At 43.1% G+C, this 22,701-nt stretch overlaps 1 protein-coding gene across 2 annotated transcripts in view; it reads left to right on the top strand.

The window, feature by feature from the left end:
* Positions 1 to 22,701, top strand: part of Xpo6 (exportin 6) — a 74,794-nt gene that overhangs the window by 101 nt on the left and 51,992 nt on the right. For both annotated transcript variants that reach the window (XM_090357883.1, XM_090357882.1), the window contains exon 2: positions 21,783 to 21,873. In XM_090357883.1, coding sequence (XP_090214009.1) covers positions 21,783 to 21,873 — 91 coding nt within the window. The remainder of the gene's footprint in view (positions 1 to 21,782; positions 21,874 to 22,701) is intronic.

Below are 22,701 nucleotides of genomic sequence, written 5' to 3'. Positions count from 1 at the left end.
ACGACCGCGGAGGTGGGGAGGGGGTCGGCCTCGGGGCGGGAGGAGGAACGCGTGGAGCCCGGGCCGGTGACACATGCGTAGAGGAGCGTACGTTTCCCATTCCCCCCCCCCCCCCCCCCGCCCGCCCGGGCTGGTTCAGGCCTGGAAGGGCCCTGGGAGCACAACCCTGCTTCCCTTCTCTTCCCTTCCCTTCTCTCCTAATCACTACCACGGATTGTGTGCCAGGCCCCCGTGTTCCAGGGATAGCCGCGTGTGAACTGATCACAGTGACAACCCCCCCCCTACCCCCCTCTTGGATCGGACCTGGCGAGACTGAGGCACAGAGCAGTTAATTTACTCAGCTCAAGGCCAGGCGGACTCACCTGGGACGGTGGCATGATTTATTTATTTATTTATTTTTAAACCTAGGAAGGCTGACCCGGAAGCCCCTGGTAATAATAAAAGGCTGGGGAGGTTCTTAGACAGCATCTCCACCAGCTGTAGGTGTTAATGGTATTGAGGGGAAACGGAGAGCAGGACTTGGAGAGCTCACTGCCCCGTAGACCAGGGTGGGGGTCGTCCGTGGGGTTCTCTGGACTTGAGGTGGTGGTTCTTTCCTGCTCCATGATGTGACCTTTTCCTGCGGGTGTTCATCCTTTTAGATTCTCTTCTGGAGCTTTTTTTCATTTCCTTTTGTTTTTGTTTTTTTTGCCATTGCTGGGGACTGAACTCAGGGCCTGAGCACTGTCCTTGGGCTTTCCTCAAGGCTAATGTTCTGCCACTTGAGCCATAGTACCAGTTCTGGGTTTTTTTTATATATATATATGTGGTACTAAGGAATTGAACCTGGGTCTTCGTGCATGCCAGGCGAGCACTCGACCACTAGGCCAAACTCCCGGCCCTCTTTCTTTTCTTTTTAAACCCAGGGATTCTATCACTTGAATCACACCTCCACATTTCCACCTTTGCACGGGTTAATTGGTGGTAAGAGTCTCTCAGATTTAGTCTTCCCAGGCTGGTTTTGAACCTCGATCCTCAAATCTCAGCCTTCTGAATAGTTAGGATTACAGGAGAGAGCTGCTGAGGCAGGGCTAAGAAGCATCTTCTGGGGGAAGAGGCTGTCCTCCTGTCCAGACCTGTCGACACTCAGTGGCACTTCCTAAGATTTAGATGTTCATCTCTTAATTTGTAGAGCACTTGCTTTTTCTTTCTTGTTTTTTTTTTGGGGGGGGGGGAGTAGGGTGTGTGTGTGTGTTCCAGTACTAGGGCTTGAACTCAGGGTTGAACTTAGACACTTGCTGTGTTTTTTTTTTGCCCAAGGCTGGTGCTTTACCACTTGAGCCATGCCTCCATTTCTTTTTTTTTTTTTTGCTGGATAATTGGAGATATGACTGTTGAATTTATCTGCCTTTGTTGGATTCAAATCACAATCCTCAGGTCAAAGCCTCCTGAGTAGCTAGGGTTACAGAAGTGAGCCACCCGTGCTTGGCTTCCTTTTACCATTGTAATGGTCTTTAAGCCTATGGCATCCAAAACACACTGAGCTCCCTCAAGGTGAATTGTCAGGTTCTTTCTTTTTTTTTTTTGGCCAATCCTGGAGCTTGAACTCAGGGCCTGAGCACTGTCCTTGGGCCTTTTCCTCAGGGGTAATGCTCTGCCACTTGAGCCACAGCACAACTTCCGGCTTTTCTTTTTTTTTTTTTTTTTTGCCAGTCCTGGGCTTGAGCTCAGGGCTTGATGACTGTCCTTGGGCTTTCTCAAGGCCAGAGCTCTACCACTTGAGCCTCAGCACCACTTCCGGCTTTTTGCTATGTATGTGGGGTACCGAGTAATCGAACTGGTTCTTTGTGCATGCTAAGCAAGCACTCTACCACTAGGCCAAACTCCTGGCTCCTGTTTTTTTTTTTTTTTTTTTTAATTCTCCTTTTTTGGTATTAGGGATTGAATCCAGGATGTTGCACTTGGTAGGCAACTCAGCCCCCTGTCAGATCTTTTTTTTTTTTTTTTGCCAGTCCTGGGCTTAGTTCAGGGCCTGAGCACTGTCTTTAGGCTTTCTCAAGGCTAGAACTCTACCACTTGAGTCACAGTGCCACTTCTGGCTGTTTCTGTGTATGTGGTACTGAGAAATCGAACCTGGGTCTTTATGCATGTTAGGCAAGCACTCTACCACTGCCACTGGGTCAAACTCCCGGCCCCAAGATTCTTTACTGGTCAACTCTGGCATGCTGTGAACCCATAGTGAGTGGTTGATGGTACAGTGTTTGAGCATCTCCAGGCCCTCTGTTTACTTCTGGCAATGGTATGTTCAATAAATGGTATGTTCAGGAGGGATTGTCCAATTTTGAAAGGGCCAGAAGATGGTGGGTACCATCCTGGTTATAGAAAGAGGAAGTAAGGCACTGACCTTGTTTTCATGGGCTTAACAACCAGCTGGGTTAAAGACACCCCCGGTGCTGAGCAGCATGGCATAATTGTAATACATATACTACTTAGTGTGTGTGTTGTACAGACACACGTGGCAGAGCAGTTAAACTCAATTCAATACAATATGGAGATAGGAATTTCCAGGAAGGTACATTTAATATTCATTACTGAAAGTAGTACTCCTTCTTTTATTTTTAAATTTAAACTTTAAAAATTGTGATTAAAGTCTCCATAACATCAGTTGGGCGCCAGTGGCTCAGGCCTGTAATACTAACTACTCTGGAGGCTGAGGTTTGAGGATCAAGGTTCAAAGCCAGCTTGGGCACAAAAGACTGTGAGACTCTTATCTCCAGTTAACCACCAGAAAACTGGAAGTGGTGCTGTGGCTCAAAGTGGTAGAACACTAGCCTTGAGCTGAAAATCAGGTCAGGGACAGTGCCCAGGCCCAGAGTTCAAATCCCACAGCTGACCCAGAAAAAACTCCCAAACCCAAAAAAACTCAGGCCAGGAGTGTGGCCTAATAGTAGAGTGCTTGCCTAGCATGCACAAAGCCCTGGGTTTGATTCCTTGGTATGACATACACAGAGCCAGAAGTGGGGCTCAAGGCCAGTGCTCAGACTCTGCGTTCAATCCCCAGGACTCGCAACAAAACAAAACTCAAATCCCTTACTGTTTATTAAGCATCTCTGATATTGCTATTTTTCATTTATGACCTTCTTCAGTATCAGTTAACCAGGTTACTTTCTGCTCTTACTACAGGGTGCAAAAGGGAGGTAACAGACTAGGATACTTATTGAGGTTTGGAGCTGGCGTTTTGACCTAGGATGCTCTTCTCCAAAGCCTGTGCTTTTTGTTATGCATTATCCACCTCATGGGAAGAAAGATCAGAAGTGTCCTCAAACTGCTTTGGTTCTCAGAGTAGCAGGGTTTGAGGAGTATGGTAATCTTTAAATTGTCCCTGTAGCAGGAGGGAACCTGGTTCGCACATTTCCTCTTAAAAAGCGATTTGTCGTTGCAGTACATGATTACTAAAAGCAACTCCATTTAAAATGATTAAATAAAATGGTTAAATAATCATTTTACATTGATTTTCTAGGAGTTTAGGAGCTGTGTAACACATTAGAGAATTTCACTGCTGCTTTGAAAGTTATTAATATTCAATGATCTACTCCTTGAAATGGAATGGGCAACATTGAGGCCCTGTTCAAATTAACATTTCTTTTTAGTTCCTTAAAGATTTCATTGGTTATAAATCAGACATCAAGTCTGGCCACTTTCATAGTGTACCTTCAGTTTGTGCATCTGCAGTGTTGCACTGTGTGCTTGTCAGCAGAAGGCCTGGAGAAGCCAGGGATAGTAAGGGAGGGTTTAGCAGTATCCAGAGGTTCTGTGTTTTGGTCACAATATTGGAAACCTAGCTAGTTGTATGTAGCTAAAGTGTACTGGTGACATACGCTAGTGATCCCAGCACTGGGGAGGCTCAGACAGAAGGATGGGGAGTTAGAAGCCAGCCTGACCTCTCTTGAGAGAGATCTCAAAACCAAACAAAAACCCCAAAACAAATGATTTTGACAGCTTTTGAAAAAATTTAGGATTGGAGACATGGCCTAGTTTATAGAATGCTAGCTAGTTAGTGAAAGTGTCAGGTATTGTGTTCAAGTCCCATTCTTGGACCTGAAGAAATTAGTTCATGATATATTTTGAAATGATGAAATTACCTGGTGAACAAAACCCCCAATTAATGTGATGTACACATGTCAGTCTCTACATTAAGCCAAGCTTTTTAGTATCTATTTATTCACAAAGTAATAATTGAAGTCCTACTTTCAAGGTTAAAATTCCAGCTGCTGTGATTAGCACAATGTGATTGCATAGAAAGCTTAGTATATGCCATGCATTTTACCCATATACTCCTCTAAAAAATGTCAGGGAAGAGTGGCTGTTTTTTTTTTTTCTTCCAGTCATGGAACTCTGGGCCTGGACACTGTTCCTGAGCTCTTCAGCTTAAGGCTACTGCCCTACCCCTGGAACCACAGCACCACTTCTGGTTTTCTGGTGGTTAATTGGAGATAAAGAGTCTCACAGACTTTAGTGCCAGGGCTGGCTATGAACTGGCTATGAACTTAGATCCTCACATCTTAGCCTCTTGAGTAGCTAGGATTACAGGCATGAGCCACTGTATCTAGCATAGGCTGTTTTTATTTTCCATTTGATAGATAATGACATTTAAGGCACTGAGAAACTAGGGAACTTCCCAAGGTCATACTGCCATCTCAGAATGAGATTGGGATGAAAAATCCAGGCAGTCTCCAGAGTTGTAGAGTTGGGGTGCCAGTCATATGTAGAACTTGCTTAGCATACTTGAGGGCCAGCCTTCCAACCCCAGCAGTATGAAAAATGGTTGCTCTTAGCAGTTATATCAGTTATACTTTCAGAGTACTATCTGCCTGCCCTAGAGGAGGGAGCATAATGGTGAAGATAAGACATAATTCTGATAAGTGCAAGAGACTAACAAGGGTGATAGTACAAACACATGGCTGCTAAGCACCTTGTTAGGAAGAATGCACTAAGAAGCAGCTGAGTGCCAAGTGAGGCTTCTCGAGAGGCATACTTACATCTTGGAAGATAAGAGTTTGACAGCAAGGCACAAAGTTTGCCCATGGTTCTAAAGAGCAGATATATATATATATATCAATAAAGATAATGGAAAATAATGGATGTCAGGGAGAGTGAGGAAAAGCATACACATTTGTTGGGGCATTGGACTTTCTAGGCATATGCATCTACATGCATCACACAGACTTCTTGGAGAGGGGGAAGAGGGCAGTTATTGGGGTTTGAAGTTAGGGCCTGGAACTGGCTAGGCAGGTGCTTTGCCACTTGAGCCACACCCTTAGCTTTTTATTTGCTTTAGTTTCTGATATGGTCTTACTTTGCCTGGAGCTGACTTTGTGATTCTCCTGCTTATGTCTCTCACATAGCTAGAATAACAAGTTCACTCCACTGTTTCGGGTTTGTTTGTTGAGATGCGGTCTTGTTAACTTTTTGCCCTGGTTGACCTCAGTCTTTGATCCTCACCTCCCAAGTTGGTAGAATTATAAACAAGCTATTTTTCTCATCTTAGAAAACCTTTACTTCTACTTTTTCTTGATATTTATTGCCCTATTTCTCCCCCTCCTTTAAATAAAACTCTTTAAGAGTGGTTTATACCTAGTGTGTCTGTCTTCTTTTCTTCCTCTTCCCTTCTCTTTTCTCCCCTTCTCCTTTTCAGATCAGTCATGGGGCTTGTACTCAGGACCTGGGTGCTGTGTTTGAGCTCTTTTTGCTCAAGGCTAGCTCTCTACCATTTGAGCCACAACTCTACTTCCAGATTTTTGGTGGTTAATTGATGAAGAGTCTCATGGACATTCTTGTCCTGGCTGGCTTTGAACCAAGATCCTTAGATCTCAGCCTCCTGAGTAGCTAGGATTACAGGTGTGCGCCTCTGAACCATTCTTTCTTTGGGGGGGCAGGGGAGTCCTGGGCTTGAACTCAGGGCCTGAGCAGCACTGTCCTTGGGCTTTCTCAAGGCTAGAGCTCTGCCACTTGAGCCACAGCGCCACTTCTGGCTTTTTCTGTGTATATGTGGTACCAAGGAATGGAACCTGGGTCTTCATGCATGCTAGGCAAGCACTCTACCACCCACTAGGCCATGTTCCCTGCCCCCACGCCCCCAGAGGTTAACAGTTTGAACCATTTTTTTTTTTTTTTTTTTTTTTGCTATGCTGGGATAAAACCCAGGATCTCTTTCAGTCCTTCTCCCCCCTTCTCCCCCCCCCCCGGCCCCCCATCCATCACTGAGCTACAGGCTACACTGAGCTATAGGAAAAGGTACAAAGAACATGGCAGAAAAAGGAATCACTCCAGATTTACTAGCCTACACTAATTAATGTATTTCATATACTCATATACCTTTATATCTGGCTGTCTATAGCTATATATTTGTGTATGGAAAAATAAGGATGATAGTTAAAGACTGAGATAAAGTTAAGAGTGCTAATTTTTTGTTACATTAGTTTTAAAGTAAAAGTCAAGTCACTGTCACTTGCATTAAAAACTATATTTTGAAGTAATTGTGTAATCAGAGAGAGTTTGCCAAAATGGTGGCATTTATGTATCTATGTGCAGTATCCAAACCAGGAAATTGACATTGGTACATGTCAATTATTGACTACACTACAGAGCTTCCAGAGTTTTAAACCTGAATTCATTCATTTGTGTGTTTATGGTTCTTTGCAGTTTATTCCACATGTTGATTCATGTACTAACACCACAGTCAAGGTTCAGAACAGCCAGCATGAGGACTCCTTCTTAAGCCCCCCCCGCTTTGTAATCACAGTCCCTTTCTAGCATTTCTCTATTCAGTACTTGTGTCATTTTGAGAATGATAGGTAAATGCAATCTGCAGAGCATAGCCTCCCCCTCCCCCCCCAGTCCTGGGGCCTGAACTCTGGGCCTGAGCACTGTCCTTGGGCTTTACTCAAGGCTAGTACTCTCCCACTTGAACCACAGCATCACTTTTAGCTTTTCTATGTATGTCGTACCAAGGAATTGGACCTGGGTCTAGTGCATGCTACGCAAGCACTCTACCACTAGGCCACCAAACTCCAGTCCCAGCATAGACTTCTCCTGGTCTTTTTTTTAACCAGTGCTGGGCTTAGACTCAGGGATTGAGCACTGTCCTTGGGTTTTTCTCAAGGCTAGTGCCCTACCACTTGAGCCACAGCACCACTTCTGGCTTTTTTTCTTTGTATGTGGTACTGAGGAATCGAACCTGGGTCTTCGTGTATGCTAGGCAAGCACTCTTACCATTAGGTCAAACTCCCGGCCTCAACCAGCATAGCCTTTTGAAACAGATTTTTCCCCACTGAGTGGGAGACCTTGAGGCCTGATGATTTTACTTGAATTTAATAACAGAAAAAAAAATAGAAAGGGACTATTGGTTCAGTTAAGTCTTTGCTTCAATTAATAAAGTTGTGGTAGGGTAAGGAAGATTCTGAAAAGTGTTAAGATGGCATTTCCTTTTCATAAATATGTACTTCATGGTTAAGTTATACCCATTCCTTCCTCATTTTTGTTAAGTTAGTGTCAATGCATTTATAGTTTGTGTTCTAATTTAGCTCAGCATTGTATATTTTAAAGGATTCAGTGTTCCCATTAGTTTTTAAAATCAATCTGTCTCTCCCTCTGCCTCTCTTTTTCTCTCTCTCGTTTTTTGAAAGAGGATCCAGATCGAGGCTCTCCTCTTGCCTCTGCATTTTAACTGCTGGGATTACAGGCATGTAATCTAGCTCCCTGCAGGCTCTTTCTTACTTTGGCTTGTCCACATTGAATTTTGTGATTCATTTCCTTATGGCTAGGTTTTATTGTTATAAAGAGGGCCTTAGGTGGTGAATTCAAAATATGTATTTTGAAGAACATCTTGGCTAGGCAGAGAGAGCATTCTTGGGTTTCATTCTCTCTGCCTCTGGTTTTGTATTGTAGACTTTCTACCATCTAGAACTAAGTGTTCTATTAACCTTTTTATTTGTTTATCATTGATTAGCTGGGTAGGTCTTTTTTTTGCAAAAAAGTTCAAATTGTTATATTTCCTGAATTATTTCATGTTTAAAAAATGTGTGTTGTCCTTCTCCATAAATGGTAGCCTTGCCTGGTACAGTGTTCATGGGTCATACATTCTTCTTTCTCATCGTTATATAGAAGTTTCTTTATTGTTTTCTGCCAGGGAAGGATGGTATGTGAAAATGTTCTTCCATATTACCCTAGCTTCTGCCTGGCTTAGGGGAAAGCCATGTTGGAGTTCTGTAGCATGAAACGCTTTTCCATGAAGATCACTTTTTTATCAGTTTGCCCCAGAACACAGTGTGCCTGCATTCATGAATGTACCTACTTCTTTGACGTTGGTTAGTGTGCATTTCCAGGGTTTCTGCCAACTGCCCTCAGCACTCCCGACTAAAGATTGCATCTATCTTTGCATACTTTGTGAGTTTGTAAAATACATTTGTAGAGGTGGAGATACGGAGCAAACAGCTAGGTAGTCTCTAAATAGATGGTATCCTTCTACACGGGAACTCATGGCATATTGTTTCCTATTTTGTAGCTAACACCATTGAAACTCCTTATGTCCAATGGGAAAGTCACACCTCAGGGTGCACACATGCTTGTGAGTGAAGCAGAGCATCTGTGGTACTTTATTACCATATGTCGATTTCCTACATCATCTGGCCATTCTTGATCTTCTGATCTTTGTACCTTTTGGGTCAGCCAACATTTTAGAAAATGTAATTTAGTAGGATAAATTTAGAATGTTGACAGATTGCTCAAATTTCGAATGGCTTTTAGCAATTTCAGGATGAATCGCATCCTGCTGGTTTTTGTCAGGATAAGAGCACTAGCACTAGTGTGCTGGTTGAGACAGTGTACATTTATAGTCCCTGCACACAAGAGCTCTGTGCCTTAGCAGGGAGATTGCCAGATTCATGCTAGCCTGGGCTGTATAATGAGAATGGAAGAAAAATTAGAAGAAAAAGCAATAACATTTCACATGTACTCACATTGTATGAATGGTAGTTGGGATGAGTCTAAGAATCTGATAGTTTGCTAAGCCACTGTACACTTTCAGTTTGCTGATCCAGATTCCTTTCTGCTTGGCTTCAAGTTTAGCTGTCACAAGGTAATTGAGGAACCTGTTAGAAGTCCAGGCTTCATGTAGGTGAGAACTTTGATTTCCAGAAAGTTGTGCAGTGTCTTTGGTGAAGTGATTACTGGTTATTTTTGCCTGGTTTGGTTAGTTGGGTGTTAGTTGAGAACCAGATTTAGAGTACTCCTGTGAAGCAGCTCTAGGTAAGGCTCTGCCAGTCATGCAGAGCCTCAGGGCTCAGACAGCCCATTCTGGTTTGAAGGCCCCTATCTCAGGAGTATAGGTCATAGTTGCTCTCTGTAAACCTAAAATTTCTTAAAGTCTTGGGCCATATCTTAAACATTTATTGGGTAAAAATAAGTTAGGGGAGGGCGATTGTACCTAGCGGTAAGTATCTGTCTAGCTTGTGCAAGGCCCTGGTTTCCATCCCTAGCACTGGGGGAAAAATATAAGTCTTGGCACTCACAAGGCTGAGGAGGCAGGAAGAGAGGAAGTTCCAGGTCAGCTTGGACTGCACAGGAGATTGTAGGTAGGTTCTTTTTACTTGTCTAGCAGCTTGCTAGTACCTGCATGCCTGCTTGTATGCGCTTGCTCTCTTGCACGTTCTCTCTCTCCTGCCCCCCTTCCCCCTCTTCGGAGCACAGAGCCCTTTATTTCTTTGATTCCATGGGGACAAACAGGGTTAGTTTATGGACATTGTATTATGCTGAGAGGTGCTGGAAATAAAAAGGTGTGTACGTGCTTCTTATGAAGAAAAAGTCAGCCGGGAGTTTGGCCTAGTGGTTAAAGTGCTTGCCTAGCATGCATGAAGACCCAGGTTCGATTCCTCGGTACCACATACATAGAAACAAGCCGGAAGTGGTGCTGAGGCTCAAGTGGAAGAGTGCTAGCCTTGAGAAAGTCCAAGGACAGTGCTCAGGCCCTGAGCTCAAGCCCAGGACTGGCAAAAAAAAAAAAAAAAAGAAAAAGTCATTGGAAAACATTTGAAAAGACCTTAGAGCCGTCTCTGAAAACTATTCTAAGGAAGTAAGGACCCCCTCCCCACCCCCCCGCAACCCACACTTTGTCAGTGACTTGAACTTGTGCCCTTTGTGATATACCCTAGCTCAGGGCCACTTCAGGTTTTCTGGTGGTTAATAGGAGATGAGTCCCATGGACTTTCCTGGCTTTGAACTGTGATCCTCAGATCTCAGCCTCCTGAGTAGCCAGGATTATAGGCATGAGCCATCAGCACCCAGCAGGAACTCCCCTTTTAGGCTTCAACAGTGAAAATGAGAGTCTGGGGGTTAACAGTTTTGGTTAGGATACTCAGGAGACCTCTGGCATTTAATACTTGAAAGCCTTGGGTAAACAATTGTTGGTGTAGGAAGTTGTCTGGAGTACATGGTTTAGTGGGTTGGTGGGGGAGCCCATTTAAAAGCAGTTCTTAAGGGTGTGTGTGTGCTTGGCTTCTGTAAAAATTGATGCTTATTTAGAGAGAATTGGAAAGACATTTAACTTGGTGGCCCGAATCTGCACTGTAATGTGTGAAATTTGCAATTCTTTTCTAAAATGTAAAGTCAACAGCTGAAAGTACAGGTGCATTTAGAGAATCCCTTGCAATAAGCTATGATTGTAAGGGTAGAAAGGGTAAGCAGAAGTTATGAAAGTTTATAATTTCTTTTCTTTCTTTCTTTTTTTTTTGTGGGGGGCAGTCCTGGGCCTAGAACTCGGAGCCTCGGCACTGTCCTTGGCCTTTCTTGAGCCGCAGCACTGCTTCCAGCTTTTTTCTTAGTATGTGGTACCGAGGAATGGAACCCTGGTCTTTGTGTATGCTAGGCAAGCACTCTACCACTAGGCCAAACTCCTGGCCAAATTTTTTGTTGTGTATTGTAATGCACCCCAGTAATCCCGGGGATAGAGCATTTAAGACCAGTGAAGGCTCAAGTCCAGTCTGGCTAAATAGGAGATGACTGGATTGTATAGGGGAAGGTTTGAAAGCTGGAATTTGGGGCATGAGGCATAACAGCAGGGTATTTGGCCTCTATACCAAGAATGTACTGATTTTATTTTTCTTATCATTGTTCCCCAAATAATACTATGCAACTATTTGCATAGCATTTAAATGATTTTAGGTAACCTGGAGAGAATTTAAAATATGCTGCAGTATATATGTAGGTTATTTGCAACTGTGTGGGACACTTGACAATATGGCACTTTTTTTAAAAAGGACTCAAACTTCTGTAAATTTATGGTATCCTTATTGGAAGGAATGTATGGAGCTTTTTTCATAGTAGTATAGTATTTCAGTGTATGGATGAACCTCATGTAACCACCTCGGCTTTGATGGAAGTTTAGGTTGTTTTCTATCCCTTTTTTTTTTTTAAGCAAACAGTATTGTCATGAAGTTCTTTTACACTTAAATGTTGGAAGGGGGGAAAAATCACCCAAGATATGATTACTTGGTGAAATTGTGCTTTTAAATTTTAATAGTTGTCTTCCATTGAGATGGCATCAAAATTAGCATACCCTACTTCCAGCATTGTATGAGAGTGGAAGGTCATTTCAGTTCATCGTGTTTAGTTAGTGTAATGATAGGAAGGCTTGGAGCAAACAGAGCTGGAGACTACTACTTGAGACATCTCTGGGTTGGAGGTCTGTTTTAAGGAGTCAGGGCCATACTAGAAGCAGTTAGGTGGCTGCTAGCTGCAGCCAGCAGTAGATGGAGTCTGGAGAGGACAGTCAGGGATATAGTGAAGATGAAGTGATGCCATGGCTCCTGCTGGTCCAGACAGGAGAGGTCTGGGGGCAGGGGCGGTGGTGGTAGCAGCCAAGAGATGCTTTACAATGCCCATTTATTAGCTGAAGGAAACATACCTGACAGGACTTGAGTCATAAAGCTGTGGGGGCTTTTAGTACAGAGATCTTCTATTTAAGTTTCCCCCACCCCCACCCTAGGGGATTAAAGCTGTTGTGAGGCTCTTCTGTGTTTTACTGGTTACAGGATTTCCTGGCCTGCCGAGGTTGATAGGTTGGGGAGTACAGGCACTTTGGGGCTTCATCTCTCCACCTTGCTTAACTAAGCAGAGTGTATCCGAGTTTGTTTTACATGATGGGTTCTGTCAGTATCTCTGTAGTGAATCAGCAAACAGCTCTTGCTGTAGAATCAGCAATCGTCTGAATCCAGATGGAGGCCTACAGGGCTGTGAGTCACTCACATTCTTTATTTGCTTTCCTGGTAATGGTAGGTGACCCATATAAAAATGAAAGTGATGGCATTTGGCTTTCTGTAGATTTTTAAAAAAGGATTTAGTTGGCTTATGTTGGGTTTTTGTTTAGTTTCTTCCTTTTTAAAATGCTTATTGACTCACCAGTGAAATATGTAGTGAAATAGTTTTGCTCATTTATGGTGTGGGTGCTAAGGAATTTGCATAACATTATGTCAACTAATTCTCACAACTACCTGCAGAGTAGATTACTGTTCAAAGTTTGTTTTGCAAGCTAGCAAGAAAGTTGAGGCTCAGAGAAGTTCAGTAATTTACTCACGGTCATGGAGATAAGAAAGAGGTGTAGTTACTTAAGCGAAATTGTAGCTGACTCCTGAGCCCTCACTGTTCAGTTGAAATCTAGTTATTTGCATAGCAACAGAATCCACACATCTACAGGAATGGAAGGACCCAGGTGGAATGCCGAGGGATTTGTGCAGGTGCCACAGTGAAGGAACAAAACTGGGATGTGGGCTGAATTCAGAGGAGGACTTTATTCTTTTCTGTTTCTCTTTTTCCTCACATTCTGGTGGGCAGAGACTGACAGGGAAACTTAACTGTATTTGGGCTTATCCCTCATTGTGTTCAGGATGTGAGCAAGGCCAAAGGTGCTGGCAGGGCTGGGTAACTGGGCAGCAGCTAAGCTTGTTTTCTTTCCTCTGTGGACCCAAAGTTGTCATCTGCTTTCCTGCTGATTGCTGATGGCCCTGCGCTGATTTGGTAGTGGTATATCAGTGTTCCAACATGGCTTCCTAAATTGTGCTAGTTACAACCTTTAAAAAGTCATAGTTGGAGGGGCCGGGAGTTTGACCTAGTGGTAGAGTGCTTGCCTGGCATGCACAAAGACCCAGGTCTGATTCCTCAGTACCACATACATAGAAAAAAGCCAGAAATGGTACAGCTCAGGTGGTAGAGCTCTAGCCTTGAGAAAGTCCAAGAACAGTGCTCAGGCCCTGAGCTCAAGCCCAGAACTGGCGCCCTCTCATACACACAGGTACACACACACACAGTCATAGTTGAAATGGACTGAATCTCCTGCCTAGCGTTCTGCAGAGAGCCCAGAGCCATGTGAGCCCCAAGTTAGGGTTGTTATACAGACTTCTTACCCTTTGTACTGTGGCCATCTGTGTGATGGGAGGAGCTCACAGAAGTCCTAGCCAGGAAGAGGCACTTCCTACAAAACACTTGCACAGCACCTCTCACTTCCTGCAGAATGGGAGTCCATTCAAAAGTCCCTCCAACAGCTGCTCCTATGGCCTCATTCTCTATTGTGGAGAGTATGAGGTCCTATTGGGCCACTGGCCCAATGAGAGCTTTCACAAATGTGACAGAACAGCAGTTAAAATGATAGTATTAGAGTTGTGCTGAGTGCATTCACACAGCTTAACTGATAACTTAGGGGGTTTGTGTGGGCTGGGGATTTAGGTTTCAGTTGTAGAGCACTTGCATAGTATGTATAAGGTGGATGGCATTTTATACCAGAGATGCTCCAGGAGCTTTCCAAGTTTGCCAGGAGTGGCTCCACGTGTCATTCTTTGCTGCTGTGTATGCACTGATGCCCATGAAATGAAGCCTGCACTTTCTTGTGGATTGTATAGACAGCCCCCTTTTCTGTGTAGCCTCATTCTGGCTTTGACCTATATTCAGAGATGGATATCTGTCCCACAAGTAGAAACAGCATTAGAATATATTCTGTCTCTCTCTTTTGTCAGTCATAGAGCTTGAACTCGGCCAGGGCACTGTCTCTGAAATTTTTGGGTCAAGGTTAGCACTCTGCCACTTTGAGCCACAGCTCCATTTACAGTTTTTGGGTGGCTACTTGGAGAAAAGAGTCTCAGACTTTCTGCATGGGCTGGCTTTGAACTGTGATACTGTGGATTACAGGCTTGAGCCATGAGCACCTGGCTAGAGTGTATTCTCTTGGGCCTTCCTGTTACTTCCTTTCTCTAGTTGTCAGTTCCCTGATGGCTGCACCATGTGGCACTCCTCATCTGCCAGGTAGAATGTTATTTGTGTATCAGAACACTGCCTACATGGATCTGGAACCATTGCATGGCTTCTCTCATATGTGAATGTTAGGCCTAAAATATAAATGTAAACACAGGATTGTATATGTGTGTGTGTATAATGAATGTATATACATACATGCTTGAGACCCTGGTGAAACCCCTTTGAACAATTAAGATCCACATTAACAAAAAATATTGGAAAGTTGAAGTATGTTAGGAGTAGTAAAGGTATAGGGATTAATGGGAGTAGGGCCAGATGAATGTGAAGGGTGAAGGAGGGTAAAAATAGTCAAAATATGTACATGTGTGGAAGTGGAACAAGGAAACTTGATGAGTCTGGCTTGGGAAGGAAAGAAAGGGAGAGAGAAGAAGAAGGGAGAATGATGGAGGGAATGGTTATGATCAAGATGTATTGGAGGGCTGGGAGTGTGGCCTAGTGGTAGAGTGCTTGTCTAGCACTGGGTTCCATTCCTTGGTATCACATAAATGGAAAAGGCTGGAAGTGGTACTGGGGCTCAAGTGGTAGAGCACTAGCCTTGAGAATGCTCAAGGACAATGCTCAGGACCTGAGTTGAAGCCTCAGGACTGGCAGGAAAAAAATGTATTAGTTACAAAAATGGGCATGTTAAAATGGAATCTTCCTGCACAAGTAATTAATGCTAAGAAAGAAAACTGCCTAACTTCATGCTAAACTGTTGCACCTGCTTACCCTCAAGGAAACCTGTCCTCTGCTGTTAACTCTCCCACACCACCTTGTAGGGGGCAAGTGGTAAAACCAGTTCAGAGTGAGAAGTGGACCAGGCAGTGTTGCCAATCACCAGGAAGTCACTGGACTTGAACCGTGCTTGGGTTCTTGAGACTTAAGAGCCACTGCCTAGATCCTGGGAGGGAAGGAAGTAATTATCTGTTCCCCATCCCAGTAGTCTGTTTAGAACACAGTCTGGAGCTTTGGCTAAAATCACAGAACTGTTAATTTCTGGATCAGTGCAGTGTCATTCAGGATGAGGGTGGAATCGGTTTTACAAGAAAGTCTGGCTGTTAAACAGGGCAGCTGGTAATAGCAACTGAAATGAAATTACATAGGAGCAGTTTTAAATTTGCAGCATGCTCTTACAGTGTGGTCTGTCAGTGTCATGCCTGTATGTCACCTGAGCTTTAGCATTGCTGTTGTGAAGTTGGACTTGCTATTCTTTGGGTTGTTTCTGGCTGAAGAGTCTATGGACCTGTTTTTAGAATTCGTTTCGTTTCTTTTCTTTTCTTTTCTTTTTTTTTTTTTTTTGCCAGTCCTAGGGCTTGATCTCAGGTCCTGAGCTGAGATCCTTGGGCTTTCCAAGGCTAGAGTTCTACCACTTTAGCCACAGAGCCACTTCTGTCTTTAAAAAATTAAAAAAAATTTTTTTTTATGCCAATTGTGGGGCTTGAACTCAGGGCTTGGGTACTGTTCTTGGACTTTTTTTTCCCCCATGGCTAGAGCTCTACCACTTGAGCAACAGCACCACTTCCAACATTTTTCTATGTATGTGGTACTGAGGAATTGAACCCGGGACTTCATGCATGCTGGGCTAGCTCTCTACCACTAGGCCAAACTCCGGCCCCTGTTTTTAGAGTTTCTTGGTAGCATACCTTGTGTTCATGTGCTCAGTCACTGTGCTTGTAGTTTAACTGACTAAGCTAGCAGATAAAAACATTCATTCTCTGGGATGTGTACCTGGGAATAAGAAGCAGATGGCTTGGTGAAGGGAGTGCCTATTCTTGGGTGATTACACATTTATTTTGGACACTTTCTTGCAGAAAAACTATTTTTATAATACTCTTTTGGCTGTCTAACTAAAGCCTCTAGTATATAAATAAAAATATAAAATACATATGCTGAAGCTGCTAGTGCATATGGTTGTTGCCCAGTTTTTAGTGTTTAGCCTATGTAGCATTTCAAAAAGAGTGGGTGAAAATAAGCCTGGCATCTGAGAGAACAAATTAGTGTCTTCCCTCCCCTCTGTACCACTCTTTTCCTTCCTCTTTGCCTCTGCCAAGCCAGCTTAGAGCAGTGAGGAGCAAGGTGGGGGGGTGGGGGTGGGATACCAGTCCACCAGATGAAATTTAAAAAGTGCTCTATTTGGAAATCATTTCAGATGGACAGAGATCGTAGATAATGAGTTGTCCTTGTTAAATTTGGACTTATACCTATTGTAGCCCACTACCTGTATTTGGTATGATTTTTAGTAGGGATATTCTCTTACATAACCATGTTATACTTACTAGTTTCAATTAATTTAAGTTGCGTCAGGGCTTTGTGCTCTCATTTGGCCTTTTTGCTCAAGGCTGGTGTTTTACCACTTCTAACTTTTCCTTGGTTAATTGGAGATAAGAGTCTTAAAGACGTTCCTGCCTAGGCTGGCTTTCAACCTTGATCCTTAGAGCTCATATTTTTGAGTAGGATTTCAGCAGGGAGCCGCTGGCACCCAGCTTCATCTGCCATCTGTATTCCAGTTTTGTCAGTTGCTCAGTTTTGATCTTTATAGCTTATTATTAATTTTTTTTGTAGTACTAACATTTAAACTTAGAGCCTCATTAGTGTTCAGAATTGTTATTCTGAATTTTTGAGGGCAGTATTATTATTTTTTCCCCCCTGGGTCAGGGGGCTTGAACTCTGGGCCTGGACACTGTCCCTGAGCTCTTCAACTCGAGGCTACCATCCTACCCCTGGGCCTGGGCATTGTCCCTGAGCTCTTCAGCTTAAGGCTACTGCCAGACCTTTGAGCCACAGCCCCACTTTCTGTTTTCTAGTGATTAATTGAAGATAGGAGTCTTTTCATTCTTTAGTATTTGGGATGGCTTTGAACTGCAATCCTCAGATGAGCTCAGCCTCCTGAGTAGCTAGGATTACAGATGTGAGTCACTGTGCCCGGCTTGAGACCAGTATTCTTATGCATTGGAGCTAATTAGTAGCTGTTATATCGTCCAGGAGTACATGGAGAGGTTTTCCCAGCATGAAACTGACTCTCCTGTCTGCAGAGATGTTTCCTTTATTTGGTCCCCATGGAAATGTGACATGCTGGGTTGACCATATCACTCCCACAGTGGGACTGGCTGAGCTCTGTGGTGGCCCAAAATCTGGGAAGTCATCTTGCTTCTGTTCATGGAAGAGACAGAGAATCTAATAAGTTACTGAGGACTGATGAAGTTGGGCACTTTACTTACAGATCTCTCCAATATCTTCACCTGTCTAAAGGTCATTTGTCTTCCCCTTGATTTGTTTAAGTTACTTTATATTGTGATAATCAGTTCTTGATCATTTACCATATTATCTCCTGTTCTGTGGCTTTTTTAATACACACACACACATTGCGTTATCTGATGAATGTTCCAGTTTGTCACCTTTCTTTCCTGCTTAGTTCTTTTTTTTTTTTTTTTTGCCAGTCCTGGGCTTGAGCTCAGGGCCTGAGCACTGTCCTTGGACTTTCTCAAGGCTAGAGCTCTACCACTTGAGCCTCAGCACCACTTCTGGCTTTTTTCTATGTATGTGGTACCGAGGAATCGAACCCGGGTCTTCGTGCATGCTAGGCAAGCATTTTAACCACTAGGCCAAACTCCCGGCCCTCCTGCTTAGTTCTTTTTGTCTGGTTTTGAGGTAGAAAAAAAATATCAGGATCTCAAGATTATGACATTATTCTATAGAGACTTTGTTGTATTTTTTTCACACTTTATATGTAATCGATTCCTTGGTGTGTGTGCTGTCTCACTTAGGTTTAATTTTTAAAATTAATTGACTTATTTTAATGAAATTTACATGGCCTCCAAATGGTACATTCGGAATTACAAATTTTAATAACTCATGTTATTTATATCATATAGTCTGTCTACCAGTAACATAGCTTTTTCAGCATGGGCTAATGCCAAAATTGTGAATAAGGGAACTTTGTGCATGTACACATACACAATCCTACTGCAAACTTAATTACTGCCCTACATTTCAGCAAGAATACACATTGCATTTGTATAGCCTCTTCCCCCTATATTACACTGTGAAAGAAGTATGTTATTTACTGTACTTCCTAAAAAAACAAATTCCTGTGTAGTATATGCCTCTCTACATTTATTGCCTAAAAAAATAAACTCCCATATAGTGTAAATCTCTCTACATTTATTGCCAAAGGAAGAGCACAATATAAGTTTATGGTTACCGGTTAAACAGAGAGAAGCAGTAGCACTGAAGCTTAGTCCTGATCAGAAGGTTGGCTGACTTATCAACACCTGTCCATCTTGGCTCTGTAATGGAAAGAAAACTCAATGCATGATTGCTTTGGATAGTTTGAGATACCTTTTATGTAATTTTGCTAGATACCTTGAGATATCAATAACATTTCTATTTAACATATTTGCCTTAATAAAACCTAAGCTGTGGAGTCATCAGTATATCCTTGTGATTTGTACATTGATTTCCATCAACTGCTTTTTCTCGTCTGGGAAACAATAAAATTATTTTAGGTCAAGGATTGCCTGTTAGAATGTGTACAAAGACACCAAGGAGAATGTGTATGATTTTGTATCTCCCTGTAGATACAGAATCATGAGTGTCTTGAGCTGGATTTAGGAAAATCCTGTTTGGAAGAGGGAGATTAGTTATATTCTATGAACTGACTACTCAATGGGAAATCCCATTCAGGAGACTTATGTCTGTGCAAACTCACTGTGCTGAAAGTGACAGTAGTTTCTAGAATAAAAGAAACTGTAATCTTACAAATTTCAGGCTAAGTCCAGTTGCACACTTTAACCATTAAACCAGGATATTACTTAGTTTTAAACTGATCTTCCTAGGTTTTTCAGATCTGGAGGTGTAAATTTCAACAAGATAGGAGGCAGTATATGAATCTTGAGTGTTCTAGAACACTCAAGGAGATGAAGGCTGAATCCCCTTTGAGAATTGTCACACATTGCTTATCCCTAGCCTGTAGTGTCAGTTGGTTTTTGTTTTCTTATTCTATGTGTTTTATTGCTTGAAAGTGTAGTCTTGAGTGGAATACTACCACTTCTTTACATCACAGTCTGGATTTGGGCTTTGCCACTCTGTTGAAACAGTGGCAGAGGTTCTAGTGGCCTTCCTGACAGGGAAGTGAGAGAATCTTCCAGGATCCTTTAACCTTTTGCAGGTTTTGAACACATCCTTTTTTTTTTTTTTGTCTTTTCTGATTATCTGACTTTGGCATAGTTCTCAATCTCCTTTTTGAGTCCTCTGCAGAATGTAAATAGCTTTATTTTGAAAATGAGTCTGAAAAACCCCAGTAGATATGTTTGTGGTAAAGCCCCAAGGGTGGATATCTCTGATTTTAGAGTAGGCCTGACCACTTCTTTTTTGCATTGTTCTTGCTTGCCTTGGCCTGTTTTCATGTAGTGTCTAAGACCAAGTGAAAATTAGGGCAGCATAACTACTAGTTAGATAATGCCTTACAGTTTATGTAGCAGTTTTACATGGATCACCTCATTTGATCCTGCTAACACCCTGGGAGGCAGGTATTGTTGGAATTAGAGAGGTGATTAAGCATGCAAACATCGCGCTTGCCTGTGCTTGTTGAGGAACAACTGGGGAAGCCAGAGGATCAGACTCCAGAGCTCCTGTAGCCAGCCCTGGATGGGAGCATCTACCTGTGATTTTTTGTGTGGCTGTGTACATTTCGCAAGTTCTTGAGATGGACCTTAGTTTCTTGAATGTAGGCAGGGAGCAGAGTCCTCTGGGAGACTGTTAAAACTTGCCAGGAATCATGAAGTCCTCAGATCTCTGCCTGAGGACTGAAAGGGAAATACACTTTGATAGTTGATTACCTGGGTGTCATGACCTCAGGGCCTTTTCAGAATCTGCTTTAAGATGTCTTCACATGAGTTGTGATGGAAAGTGTGATTTGAAGGAACTCACTTTGGCTTGCTCCGGAAGTGAAAGAATTGATACGGAGGTTGGAGTGCACGGAAAAAGTCAAGAATCTGTTGGATCTTATCTGTTGTATGGATTTAATGCTGCCTCATACCTGTAATCCTAGCTACTTAGGAGGCTGAGATCTGAGGATCACAGTTCAAAGCCAGCCTGGGTAGGAAAGTCCATGAGACTCTTATCTCCGTTAACCACCAGAAAATCAGAAGTGGTGCTAGGACTCAAAGTGGTAGAGCACTTGAGCTGAGATAGTGCCCAGGCCAGCTTCAAGTCCTACAACCAACCGAAACAGACAAACAAGCAAGTATTGCCAAAAGTCCCTGTGAAAATGGGAGCCATGGGTGGACTTGGGGTCAGAAGCCAGGACCTCCCACCAGCTTCATTGCTTCTCTGTGAGCTGAGTGCCAGGAGCTTGCATGATAGGTAGCCTGGTAGCTGTCATTCCCACACTGTCTGGAAGAGCTCACCTTAATGGAGGTTTTCTTTTTTTTTTTTTTATTGTAATTAGTAAAAGGGTTACATGATATTTGCCAGATAGAAGGTGCATTAATTCACATACATTGATACCCTTTCACATGTCTTGGTTGGAGGTTTTCTTTCTTGCCTTTTTCCCTCCCTCCCTCCCTCCCTCCCTCCCTCCCTCCCTCCCTCCCTCTCTCTCTCTCTCTCTCTCTCTCTCTCTCTCTCTCTTTCTTTCTTTCATTTTTCTTTTGAGACAGGGTCTCACTATAGATTCTAGGCTGCCTGAAACTTGGGAATCCTCTCACCTCAGCCTCCTGAGCCAGTAGGATTACAGGCATATTCCATTGTACCCAATTGTGTGTGAAGTTTTGGCTCAAGCTCATTGCTGTAGCTTCCCTACTTTACTGAATGAAAAGAAAGAGGGAAAGGATGAGCATGGGGCTTCTTCTTCTCTTTTACCCCTTCCCAGTAGCTCTGCTGAGAGTCTGGTTCCTTGCTGTTAGAGTGAGCCTGCTCAGCATGACTTTCAGCTGCACTTTCTTCTCTTTTGGCTGACCATGTAAGATTGAAAGTGACATGACTCCCGCAATGCCTTCCTAGATCCCATGAATCCACACAGCAGGCAGGGGAAGTGATGGACCTCAATCAAAACATGGCTGATGACCAGACATCCAAAAAATCAGACAGAGAATGTGGGCTTCCCTGTATCACCTTTCCAAAATTGTATTCTGGATTATTTGTTCCTTTTTTTTTCAAGGCCAGAGCTCTACCACTTGAGCCACAGCACCACTTCTGCCTTTTTTTTTCCCCCTATGTATGTGGTATCAAGGAATTGAGGTTTTTGTGCATGTTAGGCAAGCACTGTACCACTAGGCCAAACTCCTGGTACCCTTTTTGGTGTTGGGTGTGTGTGTGTGTGGCTTTGTTATGTAGTTGAAGAATGTAGAATCCCAGGTGTTTGAGAGAGTTAACTGCTCTTGCCTTGGTGTGCCCTGGAAGGAACTGAGGAACTGAACTAGAGATGCAGTTTATGATTTTTTTTTTTTTTCCAATTCCTTTGTCAGGCATCAGAAGAAGCCTCCCTCAGGGCATTGGAGAGTCTGATGACAGAATTTTTCCATGATTGTACCACCAATGAAAGAAAACGTGAGATAGGTGAGTATGACTATATGAAGAATCATTTATAGCAGGCAGGAAGGAAAGAACTGGTACTGTTAGCTGGTCAAGGCTGGTCACCCCTGCAGGAATTCCCTGAGGTGCTGACTCTGTCTTTGCTGCTGCTGAATACAGAGCTGGCTCAAGGGCAGATTTGCAGGTTTTCTTTCTTTTGAACAAGTGTGAACTTCTTTTCCAGATATACATATACTTTGTTCTTAATTTCAGCACTGTTGAACTTTTATGAGAAACCTATGACTTTGTATTTTTAAAAAGGAAAGCTCATAGAAATGAATGGTTGTGGTATGCAGCTGTCTGTCTGGGCTAAATCTCTTAGGTTCCCCAACCGCCCCCCTTTTTTTTTTGGATGCTGATCATGGGGCTTGAACTCAGGACCTGGGCTCTGTCCCTGAGCTTTTTCCTTAAAGATAGCGTTCTGTTACTTGAGCCACAGTTCCACTTCTGGCTTTTTGGTGATTATTGGAGATAAGAGTCTCACGGACTTTCTTACCTGGGTTTGCTTTGAACCTCAATTCTCAGATCTCAGCCTCTGGAGTAGCTAGGATTATGTGTCTGGCTTGAAGCTGATTTTAGAGTAGATTTAAATAATCAGATTCTCAAATACCTAACTGAAATGCAAAGGAGAAGCTGGAGGACTGATTCATCAAAATGGGCTTGTCTCCTCTGAGTTCTCTTTGTAGCTAATCTTTATTGTATTATTATATGGGGCAGGGCCTACTTCTTCCTTCTTTTTTGTGGTCTTAGGACACAATCAAGGTTTTCCTTAGGGGGTGGGAGAAAAGAGACCTGGTTTTGAAAGAGCTCCAC

The sequence above is a fragment of the Megascapheus bottae genome, chromosome 25, assembly GCF_031878675.1.
Source record: "Megascapheus bottae isolate mThoBot1 chromosome 25, mThoBot2.hap1, whole genome shotgun sequence".
Lineage (NCBI taxonomy): Eukaryota > Metazoa > Chordata > Mammalia > Rodentia > Geomyidae > Megascapheus > Megascapheus bottae.
This window is presented reverse-complemented; position numbering and strand designations above follow the sequence as displayed.